This window comes from Xiphophorus couchianus, chromosome 7 (assembly GCF_001444195.1).
Source record: "Xiphophorus couchianus chromosome 7, X_couchianus-1.0, whole genome shotgun sequence".
NCBI classification, from domain to species: Eukaryota; Metazoa; Chordata; class Actinopteri; order Cyprinodontiformes; family Poeciliidae; genus Xiphophorus; species Xiphophorus couchianus.
Genome location: NC_040234.1, coordinates 28,044,510 through 28,070,090, shown reverse-complemented (window position 1 = coordinate 28,070,090; position 25,581 = coordinate 28,044,510). Strand labels below are relative to the sequence as shown.

Sequence of the window (25,581 nt, the reverse complement as noted above, 5' to 3'; positions counted from 1 at the left end):
ATGAAACCAGTAATTTAAACAGTCATATTTGAAGTACTTCTGTGATTTCAGCATTTACCGTCTTGGACAGCTGCCATGTTTGTTTGTTTCTCTATGTGGAAGTGTATTTTCTGAACCTTTTGCATCAATCTTAACTACACATAATCTAAGCTTTCCTCTAAACTGACCTAAACCTAGATTCTTAAAATAAGACTTGATTTTCCCCATAAATCCCTTCGTATTCGCGGTGGATCAAACTGCGGCTCCTTTTCTTTGGGGTCCCGTCCGGTTTTGGACCATGATCAAATTAAAAGCCCACACAGAAAAATGCACACGATTAATCTGTCGGTGCTCATTTTGGGAACAGCAATGCCTTATGACTTGATAAGAAAAATGTTACTACTACTTTTTACATTATTACAAAAACAGTGCTGTTCAAACCTGGCTGTTTTTGAGTACAACAGACAACAAACGCATTTAAAAATTCATACTTTGTGTAGATTTTAAAGGAAGAGACCCACCTTACAGAGCTGTTGTCGTTGCCCGTGTGTGGCAGTACCTCGATGGAAATATGAATGATCAAGGTGATCTGCTTAGCAGCTGTATCCTCCTGTCCTCTGTGTCGTGCACAAACAAAATCCTCCTCTTTGAGAAGCAGCTTGGTTACAGATACTCCAGAGCAGCAGCAAAGTTTATGGTCCAATCTGATCTATGTTTCAGAAGGTATGTTTTAATGCAACTCCTTCACAGAAAAAAAACTCAAATACTTCAATATTTAAATAATGCAGTCAACATGTGGAGCACCTTTCTGCCCCAGATTGTGTACTGGAAGAAAAAGTTGCATCCAAAAACTCATACTGGAATGTGCAACTTCTCAGGTTTTTATGAGAGTTTCATTGGGGTCGTACACAACTGATCCACACAGGGTGCAGAACTGTGAATCAAATGGAAAAAAAAAAAATCATAGATGGCTTCTATAGTATTTGACAAGTTTAAGATTCAAAGTGCAGTGTTAAAAAGCTGAAAAGGTGTGAAATGCTTATGTGCTCAACCGCTTTTGATATCTATAACCCTACGTACAAGCCGGGTCAGGTCAAAACAACTTTATTGATCCCTTAAGGAGCAAATTGTTACCAGCCAACCAGTCTATATAAATGAAATAATTATAACTATACGTAAGTCAAAACCAGGCCTCCACAACTGCAGCTTACAAAACTCAAATTTACAATAAACGACATAACAACAAATAAATGAGTCAAATAAATGAACTTCTGCAGTTACTTAAGACAATCATTCACAATAGCTAATGTGATGTGCGTTAGGAATGACTTGTATATACCATAGTGAGAACACATTGGTGAAGGGCCAATAATTTCTGTGCCTGGCACCCAGTTGCACAACAAAAAGAGAAAAAATAACACAAGTAAATGCAAGGAAAAAAGTAAAAGCGGTTTTATTTATTTGTTCATATTTACATTTTTCAAGAGGGGGCCATGGTTCCCCCTCCCCCTCTCTTAGGAGCGACACTGGTTAGAGAACAAGCAGCATCACTGTGTTACCATTAAGTAACACAGTGATGATGTCATGGAGCTGTTTAAAGCAGGGTCAGGTTACAAAACATCCCGAGCTTTAACCAGTTCATGGAGCACCGTTCAGTTCGTCACCTGAAAATGAGAAGGCTCATAAAAATGATTTACTAAAAACTGTTCATAGGTTTAAGATATAAGGATGGATAAAAACCTGTTTCATGATCAGTAATTTATCAGTGCATAATATCCTGCCAGCATTCTCAACTTACATCAAAAAATTACTTGATTAGGTGATCAAATATGCAATTCATGGACTATAAGCATGGAACATGCCAGCTCAGTATCAAATTGAATTTTTTTTTTTTTTTACCTCAATTTCATTAAAAGGTAGATGACAAAGTAGCGAAATTTGCTGGTCATGTATAATCAGAGTCCCTTTATTTGGGTCATCCTCCATTCTTTGAAAGATGAAGCTTTAGCTATGATTGAAAGTTGATATTCTCATGTTTTAACCTGCATTTGCTCTGGAATATAGCATTATGAAATATAGGAATAATGTGAACAATTTATTTGAGAGGATTTAGGGGTTTTGATGCCATTTCTTATCAGAATGTGAGTAGAGCATCACTGTCAGCTGTTTTTATTTGTCCTGCTGGTGAGCGCTGTTTAACATGAAAGGTTAGTGCAAGGTTAAACGTTTTTGTACGCGTAGGTTTAAGAGGGTTCAAACCACGCCTACGTTAGCACTACAGTTTAATAGTAGACATCTAGTTAAGAGGTGTCACATTCAACTTTACATCAAGATTATTCATTCGTTCTGTATTTATTTTAAAAAGGCGCAGACGTTAGGAGTTGGGTAGGCACTAGGTGTTCTTTTTATACAACAAACATAAGAAACGTAATATACAAAATTATTAAATAGTTTCAATTTTAAAAAACCCTCAATTTAATCCAATAATGCATAATGAAGTCAATTCAACATATTAAAATCTCCTTATTCTTTTCAGCAATCCCTCCTACATGAGCAGACTTAGACCAAAGTATCCATAGCAACATAACCATGTTTTTGTTCTCTGTAGCGACTGCACTCTTGACGCATCTAGTCAAGAGATGTCACAGTTTTTGTACCTAACAAGAACATAAAACTTGACCAATTACACGTTAATCCAGGCAAAAACATGATTACAGACAGCAATCCCCAAACATACAGTATTGAACTTATTTGGCTGATATATGACCACATTTTTTTTGCTTGAGTCCTGAAAAAGAAACTCTGTGCTCTGTCCACTAGGAGGGGAAATCAGACTTTCACTTTGATAAAGACTGAGCTTAAGGGAAATATGTGTCTAAAAATATACCATCTTCTACATGACAGAGCAACACCGACATTTCTTCTGCCTGCCGTCATTCCCAACACTGTCTTCTCTCTGGGCTTCGGGTTCTGTGTCGTCATCGTTCAGTGGAACATCCTGAAGGGTCGTGCCTCGAGTCTTTTCCTGAGTCTCTTGCTCTCTTTTGCTTGCTGATTGAAGTGAAGCAGTGGTTCCTGGCTCCACTACGTGTTCTTCGCCGTCCTCGGTAATAATGACCCGCTCTGCAGTGAGCATGCCTTCGTAGTCCTCTTCATTGTGATCCTCCTCAGGCGAGTCGTCAGTGTAACCCAGGAACACAAGAGTGACTGGATCTTCCTCCAGGCTTTGACCCTTTATGTTTTCCAGAATTTCTGTAGTGTCTTTGGTGATGATCTTGGTTTCTTTATCTGGGATTCTTACACTTGCACACTCTTTTATCCTCTCAGCTTCCATTTCATACCCAGAGCTGTCCAACTGTGTATAGTCCTCCTCTGATGTGCCATTAGGGGTGATGAAACTCAGGACGTGATCTTGACTTTTGTTTCTTTCTCCATTCCCAGTGGTAATCTCTGCCTTGTTTGGCGTCACTGCTACATCATCCAGCAGCACCGTCATCCCGACGTCATTAATGACGGTCAAAATCTCACCAAGCTCTTCGGTCGAAGGTTCACCTACCGAACCGCCAACGGTGTGGATGCTCTTCCTCCCATCGTCAAAGATGGTTGTAGATGTCGGAGCACCAGGAGGTGAGGAGATGGGGGCCACTGATTTGATGACGGTGGCACCCGTCTTTGGGTCTCTCTCCACCTGCACAGCCAACATCCCAAGGACTGCAAAGACAAAGCAAAAGTATTTGACAACAAGAACCTAGATTGGAATTAGTACACATGCAGATAAGCAATGTAAGCTACTTGATTTGATTTGCATTAAGAGTCGCTCATCTCCCAAAGGGCGAAACTGGTACAATCACAAGTAAAGTAAAAGTACTACAGGCAATTGAAGTCGGAACAATGGGTTAAGGCAGTGGTCTCAAACTCCAGTCCCCAAAGCCCGGTGTCCTGCAACTTTTAGAAGTCTCTCTGCTTCAGCATACCTAGCTCCAATATTAGCTCATTAGCAGAGTTCTGTAAAGGTTGACTGCATGCTAGTGAGACATTTTCACCATTTAATTCAAGCGTGTAGGACATGGGACACATCTAAACGTTTCAGGACTCGGCAACTTGTACATGCCAAGTCTAAAAGTTTGAAGCCAAGTGGTTTCAAACGGCAGCTTCACAAAGGTAAAAACGACCCAGTTTAGAAAATCCAGCTCGCTTTTCCCGCACCCACTTCCACTCAGGCCTCCAGTGGCCATAAAAAATTAACATAAAGAAACAACAAAAGGCTAAAAATAACGTAGTTCACACGCTGCTCACTGCAGTTGTACCCTTGGGGCTGAACTTGGACAAGACGATATTGAATAAAGATGACATATTTAGTTGGAGAACAGAAGAACAATAAAAAATAAAACATGAATATTAGCAATGATTAATTCAGCCATTTAGAAAGAGGATTGTTTCTTTCTCACCCAATCGGCCATCTTGTCCACCAGCTTCATGAGGCATTCGCTGTGCCATTTAACTGGATTAAAGATCGACCCTTTCTTTAGTAACTGCAAAAGAAAACATGTTTAGAAGTCAGTAGGGAAAGTTTAGTCCTTAAGGAAAAATTAATAACATAAATTCTGCACAGGATGTGCGATTATTAACCCCCCCCCCCCCCCCCCCCCCCCCCCCACATGTGCAGAGGTTGTGGAGATGTGATTTTTCACACACTCAATCAGCCACATACTTAATGAAAGGCAACCTTAACTATTCTCAGGCTAGTTTTGATGTTTGATCGCTTTCAATATCCTGTTGGAAAATCCTAAGATGTCAAATTTCCAATGATTTAGCTGATGATTTGGGCCAAAGTTTAAATAATTAAATATAGTAGTATTTTTTTCATTATTTACATCCATTTGTCCAATGCAGCTGTACAACTGATTATTGGATAAACATAAAAAAAATAGGAGCTTGTTTTAAGTCAATAATTCTTTAACATTGGTGAAAATGTGTTAGATCTACTGGCAGATTATTTCACTTACAACATGAACTTATGCACTCACTTTGAGTTTTTAGATATTAATAGCGTTATTTTTAAACCATCACACCCTCAGAGCAGATCAACTGCATCCAAAGAGCTCAAAATTAATGTGATATTCATGCTCACGATGAGCGTATGTAAACTTTTCTTGAAATGAAGTTTGATTTTATTACTAACCTTGGTATGTTTCCTGACTGCAGAAAACAATGTGGCCACTAGATGTCCTCGTTGAACCGTTTTAATGGGCTGCAATATTGAATAGCTACAAAACTGGCAACGCATAAAGTAAAAATACTCAACCACATTTTTGTGCTTCTTTCTTTCTATTTTTCCCATAGTGATGTATTGGCTGCTAAGCCTTTAGTTTCACATCTTCACTTTTTGTGTTTCCACTTCAACCTTTCTGTAACTTTATTCACAGTGTTGACATGTGATGAGGATGGGTTCACATAAGTCCCTGTGACAGCCCTGATCCCGCACTGTGGAGAGACGATTACAGACAAGGGAGCTGTTGTCTCAAAGCCGAGCTGTTTTCCTTCCGTGGCTCCGCTCTGTCACTTTGTTTTAAATTCTTTTTCTTCAGCTAAGGCCTTAGCTACGGTTAATCATCCTCTGGGAAAAAAAAAATAAAAAAATCTCTAGACAGACATCGCAACGAGACTGATAGAGTGGAGAAATAAGCTAAAGACCCGTACTTCCAACTCTTGACCTTGTTCGACCTTGTTGATGTCCGTCTCCAGGCGAGGAAAGAGAGGTTTTTAGGGGCTAATTACGCTCACACGCTTTAAATAGACACTGACCCTTTAATGTGACCCCTCTCGACCCCCCGTCTCCCTTTCCAGAGCCCATGAACATTTCAGTCATAGTGAGGCAAATAGCGCGACAAGATTAGCTTCATTATGTCGACAGGCGTTGTGGTTGTGTTTTAGCCCAGCACTGGGTACCATAGAGGACTGGAAGACATGTCGACTGTACTCTTAAAGTTTGACTACAGAGCCTTACAAAAGTATCCTGACTTTTTCACATTTTGCCACACTGCAGCCAGAGTCAGTTTTATTGGCCACATTGTATTCAAAAACATGAGATTTGACTTTTGCTTCATGCGCTAACAGTTCGATGTTAGCGTTTAGCCCTTAGAGGACGCAGAAGGAAACATGCAATATTAATGTGTACATAAATATTGATGTTCAGCTAATCATCAATATTCGACATAGTGAATATTGATGTTCACTATGTCGATGTTCCATTCATATAGTGAAAATGTATGGCACATTCAAGTAACTATGTAACCCTCAGTCATTATAAAAATGATGTAGAAATATGACTTGAAAGAAATTCATAATTTGCAGTTTTGCCATGAAGTTTTTTTGCATAGAAATTTAAATAAAAACGCGCAAAACAGGCTTAAATCTACGACCAGGTGTTTGAATGATTTTAGGTAGACCTAAAATTATTATTACAGTGCCTGCTGCTACTTATTACTAATCAGACTTAAGGGACATGTCAGATCTGACATCATTAAAGGGGCAGTCTTATGTAAAATTGTTTCAGCTTTACATCATGTTATAATTTTATTCTCTCATTAAAAAAAGCCTTGAGTGGATTCTTTCATGCATGTTTGAAAAATCGTTTGATCCCCTTGGCAACCATTCAGCTGTGCAAAACGCCTGGATGGACCTAGCCCCGCCTTCAAAGACGAAGCTCCTCCTCTGAGCTGCCACACGGCGCAGCACTCCCCTCCACAACTCCCCCTCTCAGCTCCTTCAGACTAGCCAGCAGCAATTGGCAAACACCTGCTGGAACTGTGAGTCTGTTGAGCTGGTCATAAAAAGGGTTAATAGAGGAACAATGTTATGATGACTTCCTGGAGGCGGAGTTTCAGAAAGAGCAGGAGCTTCTTAAAGAGACAGAGACCCAATTTCAAGGTGTTAAATTACGAAGTCAAATTTGATATATACAGCATTTTAATAAAAACCGAAGGTAACATAAGTAACAAAATGGCACCATGTGTCTGGTAAATACATATTTCTGCCTCTTTGACAGAATAGAAGACAATGAACTGAAATGTCCCGTCTAGATAAATTTATCACTGAGCTTCAGTCTGTGAGAGAATACTCCATGTTGCCTTTTGTGTATTTCGTCGTACCCAGTAGTTGCTGTGTGTTTGTGACTGCAGTAGAGTTGATACAGTTTGTGTTTTCTTGCTAAGAGACCTCCTTTCTGGCAGCAGCTGCCTTTATAGTGTCCTCCTCAGGCGTCTTTTGACTTTTGGTTTGTTTCCTGACAAAAAACACGCACGCCCACGCACACACACACACACACACACCCAATGCCATAGACAAAATATGTTTCAGCACAAATAAAAACACAATATAGCTCCTAACCAGTGATTCACAGCAGTGAATCAGGGAGAAGAGCCAGATGTCTGTGTCCCAAATGTTCCCACTTTGTATAGAACATGGAACAAGCATTTCATAAACGTTTTCATAAATGTTGATAATGCTAATTTTTCAGGAATAAGATTGGCATAATGCAGTGATGTATTTTCATTGGCTTCTGCTTGTCCGCCTGCTTTAAAGATGTCAGAATGCCTTATTTACTGACTCATAGCTGAGTAGGGAGGCCTCTCTACTCTCTCTACTCAGAAAAACTCTGGACTGTTTTTCATACAGGTGGAAAATGTTCACATTTAAAACATCTGGAGGAACTACGGATCTGCTGAGGTCATTATAGGAGCTGCTTGTCAGAGTAACACTGGTAAAAATGTTGTTAAAGGGTTAAAAGAGGAGCCATGTTGAGGTGACTTCTTGAAGGCGGCGATTCAGATAAAGCAGGAGTTTCTTAAAGAGACAGTGGTACAATTTCAAGGTGTCATAGGGAAGTCAAATTTCTTTAAAGTCATATTTGATATATGAATTTAAAAGAGTCATATTATAACAAGGGAAGGTAACAGTTATTTGATTGTGCTTTAAAATTGGCATATTGTTCTTGGAAACACATAATACTGCCTCTTTAAAATCACAAATACTTTTTCTCCCTCTTCATAATTGTGTACAACTTTGTGTTGTTGCTTAAAATACCAATAAAATATGTAGAATTTTAATAACAATAATAATACATTGCATTTTCATAGTGCTTTTCAGACACTTCAAGACGCTTAGATGTTACTGTAAAGTGGCAAAACGTGAGAAAGTCCAAGATGTCTGATTACTTTTGGAAGGCAACGTACCTTGAAACTTGAAATAAGTGTTTCCAGTACGACAAGCTGACAGTGAAAACATCGTGTCTAAAAACTGCAACACCACGCTTGCTGAAAAATTACACAGCCTGACAGATCCTTTACTCTACATTTACGTTTTTGGATCATTTAGAGCCACGGAAACGTCACTTTGACACGACGAGACATATTGCACAACGGGCGCTTTCCGCACTTCTTAAGCGTTCGTTCAAGAGATCAAGACGAACAGCTTGCCGTCTGGCTGCGGTCGTCTGTCATTTTATCTTCACTACAACGAGCTGAACAAAAGCTTGTGCTGCCATGTTGGATCTCCTTTGGGATGACTAAAGCAAACAGGCTGCTGATGCCAGACAGGGACTGAAACAAAAAGTGACGGAGATTGGTGCTAAGCGGTAACAAAATCACCTGACTCAGATGCTAATCCATGACAAGATAACTTGAAACCCATTGTTGGGATTGAAGCCAAGTTTATTTGTAAAGCGCATTTCAGAATTCAAAGTGCTTTACATCATGAAAACAACCAATCTACAGTATCTACCCAGGCTGGTACTTACAGAACAACTGATGCAGTCAAAGTGTGAAGCTATTGATTTCTGACTATCAGGTTGTGCCAAGACTAAAGAATTTAATCACACATTGCTCAGTTTTATCAATAAAGTAAACCCAATCCCCCCTTCCAAACACTAAGTTTTAACTTCAAGAGTAATATATGCAGCTGCCAGGACATTATTTTCCTCACACTGTGGGAGGGTTTTCCTCCATCTTCACGTTCCACCAAATTCACCTGCACTACAAACCGTCTGTGGCTGAGGAAGCCTCTGGCTGGGAAATGGAGTATGTGTTGCACTGTGTGGGAGGCTGTTCCAGTGTGCATGAGCAGCCTCTGGGGAGACATAATGTAGTGTTGTTTATCCTCAAATATGCGTAGCCTGCAGGAAACACGCAAATAGTTAATGGAGAGCCTTTTCGTCCTGCATCAAATAAACGCTACATTGTTTTGACATTTCTGCTCCCATTCATTGACTTATATATATATATTTCTTTTTTTGTTGTCCGATATTGTTAGGTTGCTATTTTTAATGCGTCTTTTATCGTCTTGATTCTGGAAGATCCTAGAAGTAATGTTCAGACTAGGTGAGGATTGTTAAAACTTTACGTTTATGTAGCTTAGGTTGGCAAAAATGTTTTTCAAATGTCAGAATAATGAGAGATGAATTTTTTATTATTATTATTATTTAAAAAAAAAATTGGATTCTTTAAAGTTTGATTTAACAAAGTGGATACTGATGATGTCATGGCTTTTGAGTTGATTCAGAGTCACACCTGAAGACTTATTTTAAGGTACGCCTGCTTCCTTAACTGACATCGTAAAACAAAAATAAAACAAAATCAGGTAAGACATCAGGAAGAAAATTCCAAAAATCCAAACGTCTGGCTCATCCTTGGGTACAAAATCCACATACTCAAATGTCCCAAGTTCACCTGTTCAAAGAGTTCTATGCAAATCTAAACACTATGGGAATATTCAGCCATTGTTCCATTCTATGTCCCAGAGGTTAATGTATTCTGTTGCAAAATATGCTTATGATATATATGCTATATATCATAATACTGATATGCTGGTTTAAACTAGTAAAAAAAAGTACTGTATTACAATACAAAGAGAAACTAGTGTTATTGTGACATATGCGGAAAAGCCGCTCAGGAATGAAGAAGCCATTACTCTATGATAAAGAAGTTTGGTCTGGTGACCAAACCTTGTCCAGATTTAATGTTAGGCAGTGAGGGGGAAAAAATGTCCTGGTTTCTTTCTATATCTATAATTTTGACCTGGCGAACTCAAGGACAGTTCTTTTTCAAAGCGTCACGTACTGTACATATCTAAAAATGAATCTACGAAGTTGAAAATGGTTCCAAAAAATCCCAACATCCCGTCTGTCGATCTAGATGTAAAGTTTCCACAGAAACTGCAGGTCGTCTGTTATCAGTTCCCACGTCTCTCAGGAGATCCGTTTCGCTTGAAAGCTGCTGGTGAGCTTGAGGAGCGAATCCGAAACCATAACCAAGTCCAAGCGGCCTCGCCCGGAACGCTACATCAGAGCGCGACGTCAGCTTGTAAGCATCTCTGTTTGGCACTGACAAGGCATGACATGATGTGAGAGTCATGGGACACACCAATGGTCAGACTTTAACATGGGAGGACACTAAAAAATCAGACTGCCTATACCTTCAATGACTGAATGTAGTGTGAAGTACTTAGAGGTCCTGTTGATTTAATAAAGGGCTGTACAAGAACATATTATTTACCATTTTCTACCATTTCATCTGTTTCTACTCCAAAATCACTCCACCTGACTGTGTCGTTAAATCAGACTTCTATCCAACAGGTTTTCCTCTCTGTCTTCTTCCTCTGTGGTAATTCCCTCCTCCTTGCAAAACATCAGTACCAAGGCAGTTGAGGTGTAGGCAGTTGCACAAAAGTCCTTGTTCACTATTTTGCGCCGCCCAAACTCTGAGAACTTTCTTGCCACGACTGTCTCTGAAACTCTGAAACTATGCGACCAGCAGAGGAAAGTCCTTTTGATCCGACTACATTCCATGTAATTCTGAATCTAAAGGTGCTTACCGTGCAGTTGGATCGGTCAAATGAGGCTACTCAATCGGTCGCGTCTCCGTCCAGTGAAAGCGATTAGGTCTCGGTTGCGAAAACACCAGTGCGTGTCGTGGAAGACGACCTCGTTTTGATATTATACTTCGGCAACTCCCTTTTTGCTGTCATGCTCCCTAAAGACAAGGCGTTCTCTGTATGTTACAAGCAGAGAGAGAGAGAGAGAGGGAAAGGGGGATATTTTTAGTAGAGACTAATGAAGGGAGATACAGCTGGCCTGGAGAGTAGGGGTATGAGAACGGATAGTTCAGTGACTCAGCAGATTGTCTGCATGCTGAGGGATATCTGTGCTCTTACTGGGAGTTGTAAACAAGCTGGTCCACTCCGTGTGACGGTTGCTGCTGTTCTGGCTTGATTTGTATACGAGAGGCAGAGCAAACTCCAGTCAGGCCTTCAGAAGATTACTGATGGAGAATTCAGGCTCAAATGTTAGGCTGTGGAAGCCACTGTTGTTCTAATGGGAAGTGAAATTTAATGACAGGATGAATCCAGCATGGAGAGGAAATAAAGAGTGAGCTTTGCTTTTTTTGGTGCTTTGCTGTCTGTGTAACCATAGTAACCTTGCGTCATGTGCAAAACTACAAAGCTAAACAGTACAGTAGACGTCTTCAGTACACAATATGATCTGAAAATGATCACAAAATCACAGAAAAGACTGCCGACGTCTTCAGCAGACAACCTACATAATGAGGCGAAGTCTAAAAAGTGAATACTGTTTAAAATATTTCTGATTTTTTTTCTTATTATTTTTATATGTCCTGCCCAGCAGTGTGGCACTAAAAAAAATTGCTGTTCTAGTGTGAAGGTGAGGCCCAACAGATTCACTTTCACAAAGCGCAGCATGACGGCTCTCACCATCATGCTCCACTTGATGCATATATGAAACTTTACTAGAAATCTCTCTGCATGTATTTCAAATGTAATGGAAAAGTCTGCCTCTAAACCTGCAGAGAGAGAGGAAACAAAACCTAGAAACCACGACAACAATCAACATACGCATAAATGTTAATATTTCTACCATCATTGGAAAGTACGCAGCACATGGATGTACACTGGCATGCATCTACACACATTGTGCTTAACAATTTAAACTTATAATGCCCTAACTCTTTCTTTTTCATTTCAAATGGCAAATATAAACACAGCCACACTGTGAGATGAGTGGGTGTGTGTCCCAGTGTGGACAGTCTGTTTATCAGCAAACACTGTTTTATGCTGATAAGTCTCAGACCTCCCACAGCATGAAAAGCCTCGGTAGTTTCCTAAAACCAAAAACAGAGGTTAATGGTGTGAATTACAGAGAACTACAACTCTTGGCAACAAAACAGAATCAGCACAAATACATAAAAAAAAAAACATGCTGAAAAACACATTATAGTATCTATTAGTTTCAGTTCAAATGTGGGGGGGAAAAATGAATTTTTTTGGAACAAATTCCTGCCCAGGTCAGAGAGACAATGTGTTTGTTGTAAGAGAGAATCTTGCAATGCAGAAATATCACTTGGCTACACCCAAGCTTAAGAAAGTCAAGTTCAAATACACAGAGAAGTCTACGTGTGAGTACGGTCCGAGTTTGGACTGTATTCCAGTCCAAATGTGGAGTGGGTCCGTTTTGCATTCGATTGAATCAGATTTTGAATATAACTGGAATAAGAAGGTGTAGGATTGAGATGAACCAAATGTGATTGGTGATCAGGTTTTGGTAGTTGTTTCACACTTAGAAGCTGACAGATATAAATATAAAAAAAAGCTGCATCACTTTCCCAGACTCTGCTGTGATTGTTTGTTGCTCTCCTCATGCTTTGATTTGACTGTTTTTCTTCTGTTTCTGTGTAAAACTGCAGACTGATTTTCATGTCATTTCTCGCTTCCTCCTCCAAGCTTTTCCATCTCAGTATAATTTAGATGGGACTCTTTAGGTTAGGCTACGTTTTGTGTTTATTATTCCAGGTTTTGTTTGTGAATCCTCACTGTGATTAATCATGGATATAATCGTCATTGCAATTATTTTCGATAAATGTAAATAATCGCCCTCGTATCAAAATAAGTGCAACTGATCGTTTATTTTGAGACTCGTGCATTTCTAAAAGCTAGACTTTCATCAAATATTTAACCAAGTTTATACATGCCACATTCCAGATGCTAAATGGATAAATAAATATTGAAGTGGAAAAGACGGCGTTGGAAAGCAGCACTTTTACCTTTCACCCTTTTCTCACGCCGTTAAAAGTACATTTCTACGCCTGCAGCCCTCATTAGTCAAATCCCTGACATTCCTCAGATATAAAAAAAAAAGGCAAGAAAATTTAAAATATAGATGTCTAATTAACTTCATCCTTACTTTGAACTGTTAGCATGACATTCATAAGTCTGCTAACTACTGAATTTGGCGTTCCCTGGTGGATTTGCAGCGCTGGCCTGGTGTAAAAGCAGCGCTCCGTGGTTAGCGGTGCAGCGACAGGCCACATCAAAGCTTCCCCCTGCTGAAGGACTTGGTGTTTGAAGTCAGGCGGATTTGGATCCCTTTGAGATGCATCATCATTTACCATTGATGACTGTTTATTACTGCGGCAGAGATAAGGGAACGTCTGCTTCGGAGTGCCTGTCAAGCCGCTTCAGACCGTTGTCTGCGTGTGAACTGAGCTGACGGAGTCCTGGTGAGTTTAGGAAAACGGCCTGTAGGGGCTTTAATTGGCCCCTCACCCCGTAACCAGATGTGGAGAGAATTATAGTGATAATTAGGGAGGAGAACAATGCTTCTTGTATATCAATGCAATGATAAAAAATGTTGTTTAATTAACATAGCGTGTTTTTTTATTTTGTGTGCCAAAAGTTATTTATTTATTTATTTTTTGCCCAATTCATCTTTTGGCAAAAAAAAAACAAGCCTTGACTTTTATTGTTCAAAGAAGAAAAAGGCAATAAAAACAAAAATATACTTTAGTGACAATTGGCAGCAAAACTGCATTTTTTAAAATCTTCTTGTATGAACTATTGAGAAATAGAAAATAAATCATACTTTTTTTTTTTTTACTATATGATGGTGTTCATGGACAAAGCGTACATCTACATTCCAACAAATCCTTGTTTCCTGTCAGTGGATGGATCCTGTCATGATGCCAGGTTCAGAACGTTGCCTTTGACTGATAAGTGGAACGAAAATGTCAGTCAAGATAAAATGGCTCCCTTTGCTTAAACCTCTGGAACAGAAACTTTACATAAGAGACTCAACTTTACACTGAGGGTCAGGGTTACAGTTTAACTATAACAATTTAAACTACATCTATGCAGTAAATTTACATTCAAAACAGACTGAAATTGTGAGATAAAAATTAGAAATTTTCTAGACAAAGAAACATGGACATTTCTGAGTCAAAACTCAAAATTCTATCTTTTTTTAAAAAAAATTTTTTACTTTTGGACAAAAGTTGAAAATCAAAACTCGGAAATTTTTTAGATTTTCAAACTCAGAAATCTCCATGTTTTTTTTCTAGAAGATTTCTGAGACTAATCGCAAAATTTCTGAAATTTTTGACAGAAATTTACTTCTTTTGTTTTCCTATCTACAATGACTCTATATTGTCATACATTAAATTTACTCACCTAAACAGAGTGTCACTAGATGAAAAGGCAATAAGTGATTACAAATTGGGCAAAGTGACAAACTAACCCGCAGTCTGTCAAAAATCCTACTTTTTTTTTTGCCTCTGAAGAGTTTCTTGCGGCGCTAGTGGCTTGTATTTTTTGCAACAGTAGGCAGACAGGAAAGAGGGCGAGGACATGCGGCAAAGGTCGCCGGGACCGGGAGTTGAACCCGCAACGTCAGCGTCTAGGACTAAGGCCTCCAAAAATCCTATTTTTAAATAAAATTTGTAAAAATATTAATTGAATCTTCTGAGGCATGAAGCTAAAATTGCATACGGTGAGGTTCACCGTTTTCCTGACTTATCCGACTCCTCTCAGGTGAAGGAGAGCTATTATCTGAAAATAAACGGGAAAAGAAGACGCACACCCAGATTTCGAGCCATGTTGAGCTTCCAGCAGAGTCTTCTCTTCCTCTGCCTTCTCTTTTCTGGTCCAACATGGCCTTTTGGTGCCGTCACCTCCTGTTAGCGTGTCGCTGCTTTCTCAAGTTTTGTGAGAAGTGACACCGAAGCGGTTGGGAGAGGCTGTGATCACTTCACACATCAGTGTGACTATGTGCACAGATAAGGCACTGCAAGACTCTAGGTTTGAAAAATGAGGTAAAAGGCGTAGAATGACCAGATTCTGAAAGTATGGTAATGGTTGGTATGGTGTGGTTCTCTGTTCTGGTTTTAAAACAAGAAAAACTGAAATGTCCGACATCATTGGTTTAGGTATGATGGGTATAATAAAATATTAAGGGGGCAATATTTTGTAAAATCAACTCTTTTGAGGTTTACGCCCTGTTATATTATTATTCCCCTCATCAGAAACATACTTTGAGTGTTGCCTTGGTTCTTTCATTCATGTTTGAGAAATCCTTTAATCTCCCGTGGCAACCATTCAGCCTGGGCGGACCTAGCCCCGCCTTCGGCACACAGCTCCTCCTCTTAGCTGCCGTTTCCAACCTTCTGAGCTTCCGCCTCACAGACCAGCCCTCCCCCGCTGTGACCCCACTCAGCTCCTTCAGACTAGCCCGCAGCAATTAGCAAACTCATCTGAGCTCATTATAGGAGCTACTTTTGAGTGCAAAGCAGGTGAAAACGTTGCTAAAGGGTTAACAGAGGAGCCATGTTGTGATGACTTCCTGAAGGCGGAGTCTTCAAAACAGCAGGAGTTTTTAAAGAGACAGCGACCCAATTTACAAGGCGTTAAATTACAAAGTCAAATTTATTTTAAGTCATATTTGATATTTTTACAATGACTGAAATTAGTTACTTGATAGTGCTAATCACTGGTGCAGAACAGTGATGCTGATACTGCGATGAAATCAAATACTAATTGACTCTACTTATGTTAGAGAGGATTTTATTTAGGGGCGTCCTTCTCAGTCCTGGATACTGAACTCTGGCAGCACAGACTGCGAGCCACCGAGGCTGTCTTCCTTCAGAGGCCTGCGTGCGGCCTGATGTCAGCGTGACTTACTTCATCATTGGCTCAAATCAGCATCAAAGTCGCGGCTGTTGCAGACGGACGCTGTGGGCCCCGTCGCCTCGGCTCGTCTGAGCGGCGCTGTAAACTGCTCGTTAATTAGGCAGAGCCGTGTTTCCCATCAGGCCGAGCTCTGCCCTGTGCAGCCGTCGGTGCTTAACCCCTTCCCTCCGCTCAGACGACAGATTGGCGAGATCTGATGTTACTCACTGTTGCACACCACGCACTTTCCACATATCTGTGTTTCCCTCGCTCCACGTTGGACGCTACGACTCTCTCAATCACTTGTTGGCATGCATGTCTCTGTCTTCTGATCAACATCTGAGTGGAAAGTGATGCTCTGCTCCTTATAGTGAGCAGACTGGAAGACCGGTGGAAGAAAGTCATTTCTTTCATCCACCAATAACCTAAATTAAAAATGAACTTTCCTTTATTTATTTACTACTTTCAGCACATGAATGCATTCTTAAAGGGGCGGTATTATGTATTTTCTAAGCACATAGTACCGTTATATAGCACAATCAAGTAACTATGTTAACCTGAGTGAAGTTGGCCCCCCCACCTTCTTCAAATTAGACAAAATTGGTGTCAATCAACTCGGCTACGTTTGTGCTGGTTTGTGCAGCAAAAATTTTCGTTTGTGCCGCTATCATTTTAAAGATATAAAGAAATGTTTTTAGAGGTCATCAAAGGTCAACCAGCCCCCCACCTTCTTCAAATCAGACGAAATGGGTGTCAATCAACTCGGCTACGTTTGTGCTGGTTTGTGCAGCAAAGATTTTTGTTTGTGCTGCTTCGGTTTTGAAGATATTAAGGAAAGGGTAAAGGTCAACCAGCCCCCCACCTTCTTCAAATCAGACGAAATGGGTGTCAATCAACTCGGCTACGTTTGTGCTGGTTTGTGCAGCAAAGATTTTCATTTGTGCAGCTATCATTTTAAAGATATTAAGAGGGCTGGTTGACCTTTGATGACCTCTAAAACATTTCCTAATATCTTTAAAATGATAGCAGCACAAACGAAAATTTTTGCTGCACAAACCAGCACAAACGTAGCCGAGTTGATTGACACCAATTTTGTCTAATTTGAAGAAGGTGGGGGGGCCAACTTCACTCAGGTACTATGTTACCTTTAGTAGATAAAAAAAAAAGCTCTATATATCAAATGTGACTGAAAAGTAATTTGACTTTGTACCTTAAAAATGGGCCTCTGTCTCTTTAAGAAGCGCGTGCTCTTTCTGACGCGTATGGAAGTAAATATGTGCCATCAGAATTTGAATAAAAAATGCCTCTGAAATTTGAATGTTGTATATTAGTGCTAACTTTTTCAGTGTTAAAATAAATTCAGAATATATTTTTAACATGAAAAAAAAAATCAGTGTCATTATTTGTACATGGTTGCAATTTTCATGTATTAAAAAAATTCACATTCCTATTTCAAAGTGATCAAATTTTCAATATACATATTTTTCACAGTTTAAATTTTCAGTGTTAAAAAAATTGAGCATATAAAAAAATTCAACTTTTCAAAATTCAAATGCAATATTTTCAGTGTCCTCCAATTCAACTTGCTCAAATTCGCTGTCTCAAATTCAGCGTCTAAAAATTCGCTGTAAAAGTGGCGACGTTACTTCAGGTCACAGACATTAGCAATGGATGTCAGATTCCAGGACCCAGCTAATCACGTGACACAACCGTCATATTGAAGAAATACCAGCGTCACCCAGGCTGGCGACCATGGAGGCGTAATGCTTTCATATTTCTGTAGTATGTTTTATTTTGCGCATGAAGTTTGATACATTATCTTAAAGCTTGATTTAAAACACGGTTTTGGGCCGTTGTTAATCTTACACCATGTAGTGCTAGCATATTACCTCTAGCTACCTACTAGCCCCCCCAGCCCCTCCCCGCTGCCCCTCACCCAATTTACCCCGTTTTATTTTAAAAAGAAATACCACTTGCACCAAGTCTAGAATCTTGAAAGAGAACTGATGGGTGGCGACTTTCTGGGTTGTTTGATGTTGTCTTAGGTGAGACTGAGACAGGCAGTTTTAGTAAAGTGTAATTTTTCAGGAGATGCTACCGCTAATGTACTAAGCTAATATGGCTGCTGCCTTGTGTGCTTCAAGGAGGGGCTGTGAACACTACCGACATTAATTATAACCACAACCCCATTCTGTTCAGCTACTGTATTGTTCAGGTGACTTCATTTATGAATGAATTAAGAAATTTATTGTCATTACAACATCATCCAAAATGCTGCTTCTCTTATCTGACAAGTGTTGATATACAATATTAATTTACATTCTTTTTACTTTGCGGTATAAAACCTCTTCCGTTACCTAGCAACACTATAAAAAACTCCCTTTGTTTTTTCAATTGATTTTAACTCATTTTCAAGAAAAATATATGCTTGTAAGTTCATATTTTAACTTATTTCAGATTAAATATCATAATTTAATTTATATTACTGTGATTTCTCAATACTGACCTACTGATTTCAACATTTTTTATTTTACTGACAATTCTTTTGACATGTTTTTTTTTCTCTCTCTTTTCAAGGAACTTGTGCTGGATCATATTTTTGATAGACTCTGTGATCGTTCGGAACATGTTCTTGACCGTATGCCCCTGGATCTGGATTTCCTGGACTTTATCTGCACTCAAGAACTAGTTTTTTTAAATGCCATGTCTTGTCATATAGATGTTCCTTCAAATATTTTGGATGCGTCGGCTCATTTGCACAGACTAATTAATTTAGAAAAACAAAGTGAAGAACAACAAACAACTGTTGTGCATATTGAGCAAGGACCAGCTGGGCGACAACGGATGGTCGTATCCTCAGACTACCTTTGCATTCTTTTAGAACTCCATCTCCCTGTCCCATGCATCGCCAAACTCTTGGGTATATCTAGACGGACTGTATATCGACGGATGGCAGAATCTGGTCTTTCAGTGAGGGCATTATACACCACCATGTCAGATGATGACTTAGACCAATGTGTGAGAGAGACATTAAATCCAGGCAGCCTCACTCTGGGTACCGAATGGTAAAGGCCCTTCTGCAAGCCAGAGGACTGAGGAGCTACAATCGAAAGCCAACTTCAGCTTCGATCCAGAATCAGTTAGGATCGCTGCCACAGCTAGAGGATCGGACTGACGTTTCCTTCTGTGCAGTCCTGTTCTGTTTAGGATCCTGCTCAGAGTGTGCATGTTATTATTGGTTTCAACCACAGTGCAAAGCAGCATCCGGATCTCTGTGTTTTAGGCTAAACATGAAGGGAAACTCGACCAAGTCCTGTTAGCCACTGTACTAGCCTGGCATAATACCGTCACTTCCTGGACATAAAATTATCATGTTTATACAAGATGCGTATCATGTTTTAACAAGATAACTATCACGTTTTAATAAGATACGTATGACGTTATAACGTGATAGCGCTCGATTTTTTCCCCTGGATTAAATAGCAATAAGCTTCCGTACCAGTTTCAAAATTCACCATTTATGAAATGTAAAGCAAAATGCTGATCATGTTACCACAAAGGTGAATTTTAGTGTCTTTATGGTAGACATGTTTAAGAACTAAAATGTTCTAAATTTGTAATTTGATTGTTTTTTCTTTACTCAAAAGGAACCTAGTAGGTACATTTGTACATTGTTCTAGGACTTTACATTTCTTGCATTATAAGAATCAGAAAAAAGTTTTGTTTGTCTTATGTCATTTATTTTCTAATACTTCAAGCATATATGAACTCATCTAAGTACATTCAATAAAATTTTGCATAAAAAACAATTTCAGTTTCATATTTAAAACTGCCTGTATAAACAGTACAGACTCAGAGAAATGAAATACCTACTCTGAACATTGTGTCATTCTAGTTCCTCTAGTAAGCACTAATATACAACATTCACATTTCAGAGGCATTTTTTATTCAAATTCTGATGGCACATATTTACTTCCATAAATATGCATGAGAAGATAAAGACCAGCCACAGTCCCAGAGCTCCCTCGTCGCCTCCAGGTGGTCCCAGGGCTCCCTCGTCGCCTCCAGGTGGTCCCAGGGCTCCCTCGTCGCCTCCAGGTGGTCCCAGAGCTCCCTCGTCGCCTCCAGGTGGTCCCAGGGCTCCCTCGTCGCCTCCAGGTGGTCCCAGGGCTCCCTCGTCGCCTCCAGGTGGTCCCACAGCTCCCTCGTCGCCTCCAGGTGGTCCCAGGGCTCCCTCGTCGCCTCCAGGTGGTCCCAGGGCTCCCTCGTCGCCTCCAGGTGGTCCCAGAGCTCCCTCGTCGCCTCCAGGTGGTCCCAGGGCTCCCTCATCGCCTCCAGGTGGTCCTAGAGCTCCCTCGACGCCTCCAGGTGGTCCCAGGGCTCCCTCGACGCCTCCAGGTGGTCCCAGGGCTCCCTCGTCGCCTCCAGGTGGTCCCAGGGCTCCCTCGTCGCCTCCAGGTGGTCCTAGAGCTCCCTCGACGCCTCCAGGTGGTCCCAGGGCTCCCTCGTCGCCTCCAGGTGGTCCCAGGGCTCCCTCGTCGCCTCCAGGTGGTCCCAGGGCTCCCTCGTCGCCTCCAGGTGGTCCCAGGGCTCCCTCGACGCCTCCAGGTGGTCCCAGGGCTCCCTCGTCGCCTCCAGGTGGTCCCAGAGCTCCCTCGTCGCCTCCAGGTGGTCTGACCCCTGTGCCGACATTGTCCGCCGGATCCAGGGATCTCCAGGGATTCGGCTCCTGCGCCAACGAAGTTGCCCCCTTGGTGGATGGATGGATAGTTTTGGCCCCACTTGGAGAACATTCAATCCCCATGAAGACAGAAGAGCCCAGGCTGGGTTCCTGAAGCTGCGGCAGCGGTTTGACGCCCCCTACACCTTCTGGGCTAATTTACCCACCGACCTGCAGCTGAACCAGAAACACCTTCCTGAGCAGATGGATTGCCACAGCAAGGGGCAGTCATGTGGCAATCCACAGCAAGATGACCCAGGCAAACATTTCAGAAAATAAAAGAAATGTTTCAATCACACCTTAACAGAATTTAGAGACCAATGAATTAAACAGTCGTGATTTTAGACTGTGGCAGGAAGCCGGAGTACCCGGAGAGAAACCTGCAAACAGGAAACTACTTTTTGATATTTGCTAAAAGTAGTTTTGGCCAAAACTACTTTAAGCAAAAGAGAGGGAAGAAGACATGGGGCAAAGGTCATCTAGACAAGCCAAATAAATCAGCAATCATTTTTTTGGACTCTGGGAGGAAGCCGGAGAGAACCGGAGAAACTGCAAACCCCATGAAGACAGAAGATCCCAGGCAGGAATTCAGACCCAGGCAAACGGTTTAGTCAAGGAAAAGAAAAGAAATGTTTTAATCACACCTGAGCACAATTTAGAGGCCAATTAACTAAACAGTCTTAATTTCAGACTGTGGCAGGAAGCCGGAGCACCCGGAGAGAAACCTGCAAACAGGAAACCTGTCAAATCTTTTTACCTTTAAATCCCATAATTTGATTTAACTGAACACATCAGGACACATGTTCAGTCCCAGTCAGATTTCTCCAGCCTCGAAATGGTCAATAAGGATTTGTTCTGGGATTCTTTCATCTTCCGAATTTGTTAGTTTTAGCTCCTCTCCAAAAGTTCCTTGATCAAGAGGAGGGGCTGGAGAAACCGTAACGTCAGGTGTGACTTCATTTCTTACCTTTTCCCACAGACATCCGTTGGTTGTTCCTTGAACATGAAACGCTTTTCCAAAAGCAGTTGCTCCCGTCATCCTGCGAGACCTGGGACACACTTTTGTCCGCTATCGTCGCCATACCCGACGCCGCCATGCATGAAAGGTCCCGATGAAGCGGGAGCGTGGAGGGAAAAGGCGCCTCCTTCTGGCACCGAGAAGAGCATTAGAAATGCTCCTTCGGGCCGTGCTCCATCGGGCCTTTACTTTGGCCTTCCATCTGCTCAGCAAGGTGTTTCTGGGGTCCCTCAGCTGCAGGTCAGTGGGTAAATCAGCCCAGAAGTTGTAGGGGACGTCAAACTGCTGCCGCAGCTTTGGGAACCTTTCAAAGATCAAGTTGATGATAAAAATCTTGATCCCTACAGAAACACCTATGACAAAACCCAGCAGCTGGAATGGTAACATGCATGAGAAGATAAACCCCAGCCAAAGTCCCACGTAGAGCCTAACAGTGAGCTCTGGCCGGGCCCACATGCAGAGGTTTTTTATCTTCTCAAGCATGTCGGCCATGTTTCCAAAAAGCTTCTGGGTTTTCTGAGCAGTTTTGACAACCCAGTGGAACATCTGAACCATATTTAGGTTCTCTTGTAGATGTTCCACTGGCTCACCCATGTCGGGTATGATGCTCCACTCGATCCTCCAGCCTTTGGAAATTAGATAATTAAAAGAAAGCTGGAGAATCATGAAGAGCACGACGAAGGAAAAGGTCCAGCCATGCCACACTGTGCACATGTAGATGAAGAAAAAACAGGCAGTCATGTGCACAGAGCGCCAGCTGGACAAAGCAGACAGGTTTCTAAAAAAGTGTTCCACAGGTGTCATGTCTTTCTCAAAGCGTCTCATGTTGTGGGTCATCTTAATGGGGTTTAATCCTTCCTCGCTCTCCTCATTCGCTCCCTGGTGGAAATGGAAATGATCCAAAAAGGCTCTGAAACGATCACTGATCTTCATGTTGGCTTCTGGTCTCTGAAAACTGTTTGGGCTCAATGTTGGAGCGCAACACATTAAATCTTTAGAACTTCTTTGATCTATTGTGATGTACATGATGTCATCTATGACCTCATCAGTGAGCTCACTGGACTTCTGGGGCAAGGTCTTGCTTCTGATCGTTGCTATGGAAACGATCAGAACAGTTCTGAATGAGTCAAGCTGAAATAATGACTAAATACTTAAATATGAAGTAATATTTTTTATTTAACATGAAGACATTAACAGTAGATTTCTACATGATTGAATTTTTGCGTTTGTGGTTTTCCGTACCTGCTGTGGTATAAGTGGTTGTGTATTCCAACCCTGACTGGTTTCGATGGAGCGTGGCGGCGTGGCGAAGTGACCTGTAACGCCATTGCCATATGTTTGGCTCTAGATTCCACATGTTTCGACTGAGCTGCACCAAACTTGGCAAGAGTGATCCTGATTGGACGCCTGGTGATCCTATATCGTCATAGTCTGACGTCTAAGCCCCGCCCCATCAGAACAGGAAGTGCCTTTTTTTTCTTGGAAAGCGTTATCTCTGGCTCTCTTGACCTAATCAAGATGATTTTGTGTTGGATGACAGATAACAATTGGGCTCACTTGCTTTAAAGTGCTAAGAGTTTTCAATGGAGGGCGTGGCCATGGCGACGCAGCGAAGTGACAGGTCACGCCGCTGCCATATGTTTGGCTCTAAATTCCACAGTTTCAAGCTGAGTTGCACCAAACTTACTGGGATGGATCCTTATCCAGCCCCAGACGGGAATCCATAAGAATCCTTGGTGGGCGTGGCCTAATTTATCTACAGCGCCCCCTAGAAGTTTTTAAAAAATCAGCCCCAAGTCATGCTTCAACCCAGACTCATGAAACTTGGTACACATGTGTATCTGGTCAGGACCTACAAAAAACGTCACCATGGTCCAAACTCAACAGGAAGACGGCCATTTTGGATCAAAGCCGCCATTTCCTCTTTTTTATAGACGTCGCATCTGATCGAACTCGTTATCAGCTTTTGAGATACGGACTTCAGAATCACTCAGCATAACCTTGAGGCACTGAAGGTCAAACAGTTATCACAGGATTTTTCATGTGGGCGTGGCTTAGTGTCAAAGTCTGACTATTTGCCATAAAACATCAAGGTGCAATAACTTCCACATACAAAGTCAGAGCTGCATCAGACTTTCTATGTCTCATTATAGACCAGCCCTCATCACATTCACATGGTTACCTGATGACATAACCTGCGCCCCTCCCACTTCCAATATTACGCCTCCATGGTCGCCAGCCTGGGTGACGCTGGTATTTCTTCAATATGACGGTTGTGTCACGTGATTAGCTGGGTCCTGGAATCTGACATCCATTGCTAATGTCTGTGACCTGAAGTCACGTCGCCACTTTTACAGCGAATTTTTAGACGCTGAATTTGAGACAGCGAATTTGAGCAAGTTGAATTGGAGGACACTGAAAATATTGCATTTGAATTTTGAAAAGTCGAATTTTTTTATATGCTGAATTTTTTAACACTGAAAATTTAAACTGCGAAAAATATGTATATTGAAAATTTGATCACTTTGAAATAGGAATGTGAATTTTTTTAATACATGAAAATTGCAACCATGTACAAATAATGACACTGATTTTTTTTTTCATGTTAAAAATATATTCTGAATTTATTTTAACACTGAAAAAGTTAGCACTAATATACAATATTCAAATTTCAGAGGCATTTTTTATTCAAATTCTGATGGCACATATTTACTTCCATAGACACGCCGCCGTCAGGAAGTCATTGCAACTTTACTCCTCTATTAACCCTTTAGCAGCATTTCTTTCACCGCCATTGTACTGAGAAGTAGCTCCCATAATGCCCAGTTCCACCAATTGTTTGCTAATTGCTGCTGGCTAGTCTGAAGGAGCTGAGAGGGGGAGTGACGATTCTGTTGTAACCCGGAGAAACTTGGAAAGTGCAGCTCAGAGGAGGAGCTTCGTCCTCGAAGGCGGGGCTAGGTACAACCAGGCATTTTGCACAGCTGAATGGTTGCCATGGAAATTAAAGGATTTCTCAAACATGCATGAAAGAATCAAGGCAACACTCCAGGTATGTTTTTGAGGACATTATAACAGGATGTTTTTACATAATACTGCATCTTTAAAAAAAACTGAAAGATGAGATGAAACCTTTATTTCCACCCAGTCAGTTTTGTCTTAAAAATCATAACCATAAAGCTAAAACTGACTAATATTACCACAGCCAGATGTGATTTGGTAAGCTATTAACGACCCAAAGTAAAAAACAACTTAAATACCGCTAGATTAAAAACTCTTTGATTCTCGGATCTTCTCTTGCCGTTAAGAGTTCGTGACTCTCCATTGGACGCTTCTCTCCTGCTAAAGGAACTCTAGGAACTGCTTCAGCCTACACATCATCATCATCATCATCATCATCACATGCAAACACCCACAATCACCCAGAGGTAGCATATGATCCACCCAATATATACACACTGACTCACCCACAAAGTGGCCTGAAGGATGTGTAGCATACTGTCTGCACAACCTGCTCAGAGCGACAACACTCAGCACACATACGTGCAGATGAACCGTCTCTCTGTCCTGTGACCTAAATAACTCTATTTAAAGTCTCTGTTCTCCGTAATTTTCATGCCCATTATGATCAGCCGCCCTTCCTCCATCCTTCTGCTCCTCACAGCGGCTCCATCCTCCCACGAGGGCGACGGATGAGAAAAGAGAACCGGGACGTTCGGTTTGTCTCACCCAAGGTCGATTAAACCAAGACGATCCCTTTAAAACCCAATCTGCTGTGACGCTGTTGTGATCGGACCTTTTTGTAACGCGCCTGGATTTCCCTACACCGTTTTGTCAGAATAGAGCCGTGGCGACG

The 25,581-nt window shown here is 41.2% G+C and overlaps 1 protein-coding gene and 1 long non-coding RNA gene across 3 annotated transcripts; one reads left to right on the top strand and one right to left on the bottom strand.

Moving 5' to 3' along the window:
* Positions 1-1,407: 1,407 nt before the first annotated feature.
* On the bottom strand, positions 1,408-11,293 carry LOC114148629 (paralemmin-2-like). 2 transcript variants are annotated; one of them, XM_028024038.1, is made up of 5 exons: positions 11,188-11,293; positions 10,849-11,024; positions 7,131-7,264; positions 4,428-4,511; positions 1,408-3,690 (listed from the first exon to the last, which is right to left on the bottom strand). In XM_028024038.1, the coding sequence occupies exons 4-5, from the start codon at positions 4,474-4,476 to the stop codon at positions 2,873-2,875; spliced, it is 867 nt and encodes a 288-aa protein (XP_027879839.1). In that variant the 5' UTR covers positions 4,477-4,511; positions 7,131-7,264; positions 10,849-11,024; positions 11,188-11,293; the 3' UTR covers positions 1,408-2,872. The 2 variants fall into 2 exon arrangements, with proteins under 2 accessions (XP_027879839.1, XP_027879838.1); XM_028024037.1 differs by lacking the exon at positions 7,131-7,264.
* Positions 11,294-11,427: 134 nt separating this feature from the next.
* LOC114148630 (uncharacterized) lies at positions 11,428-19,796 on the top strand. The gene is made up of 2 exons (XR_003596313.1): positions 11,428-13,547; positions 18,565-19,796. It is a non-coding gene; the product is annotated as an uncharacterized LOC114148630 (long non-coding RNA).
* Positions 19,797-25,581: the final 5,785 nt, after the last annotated feature.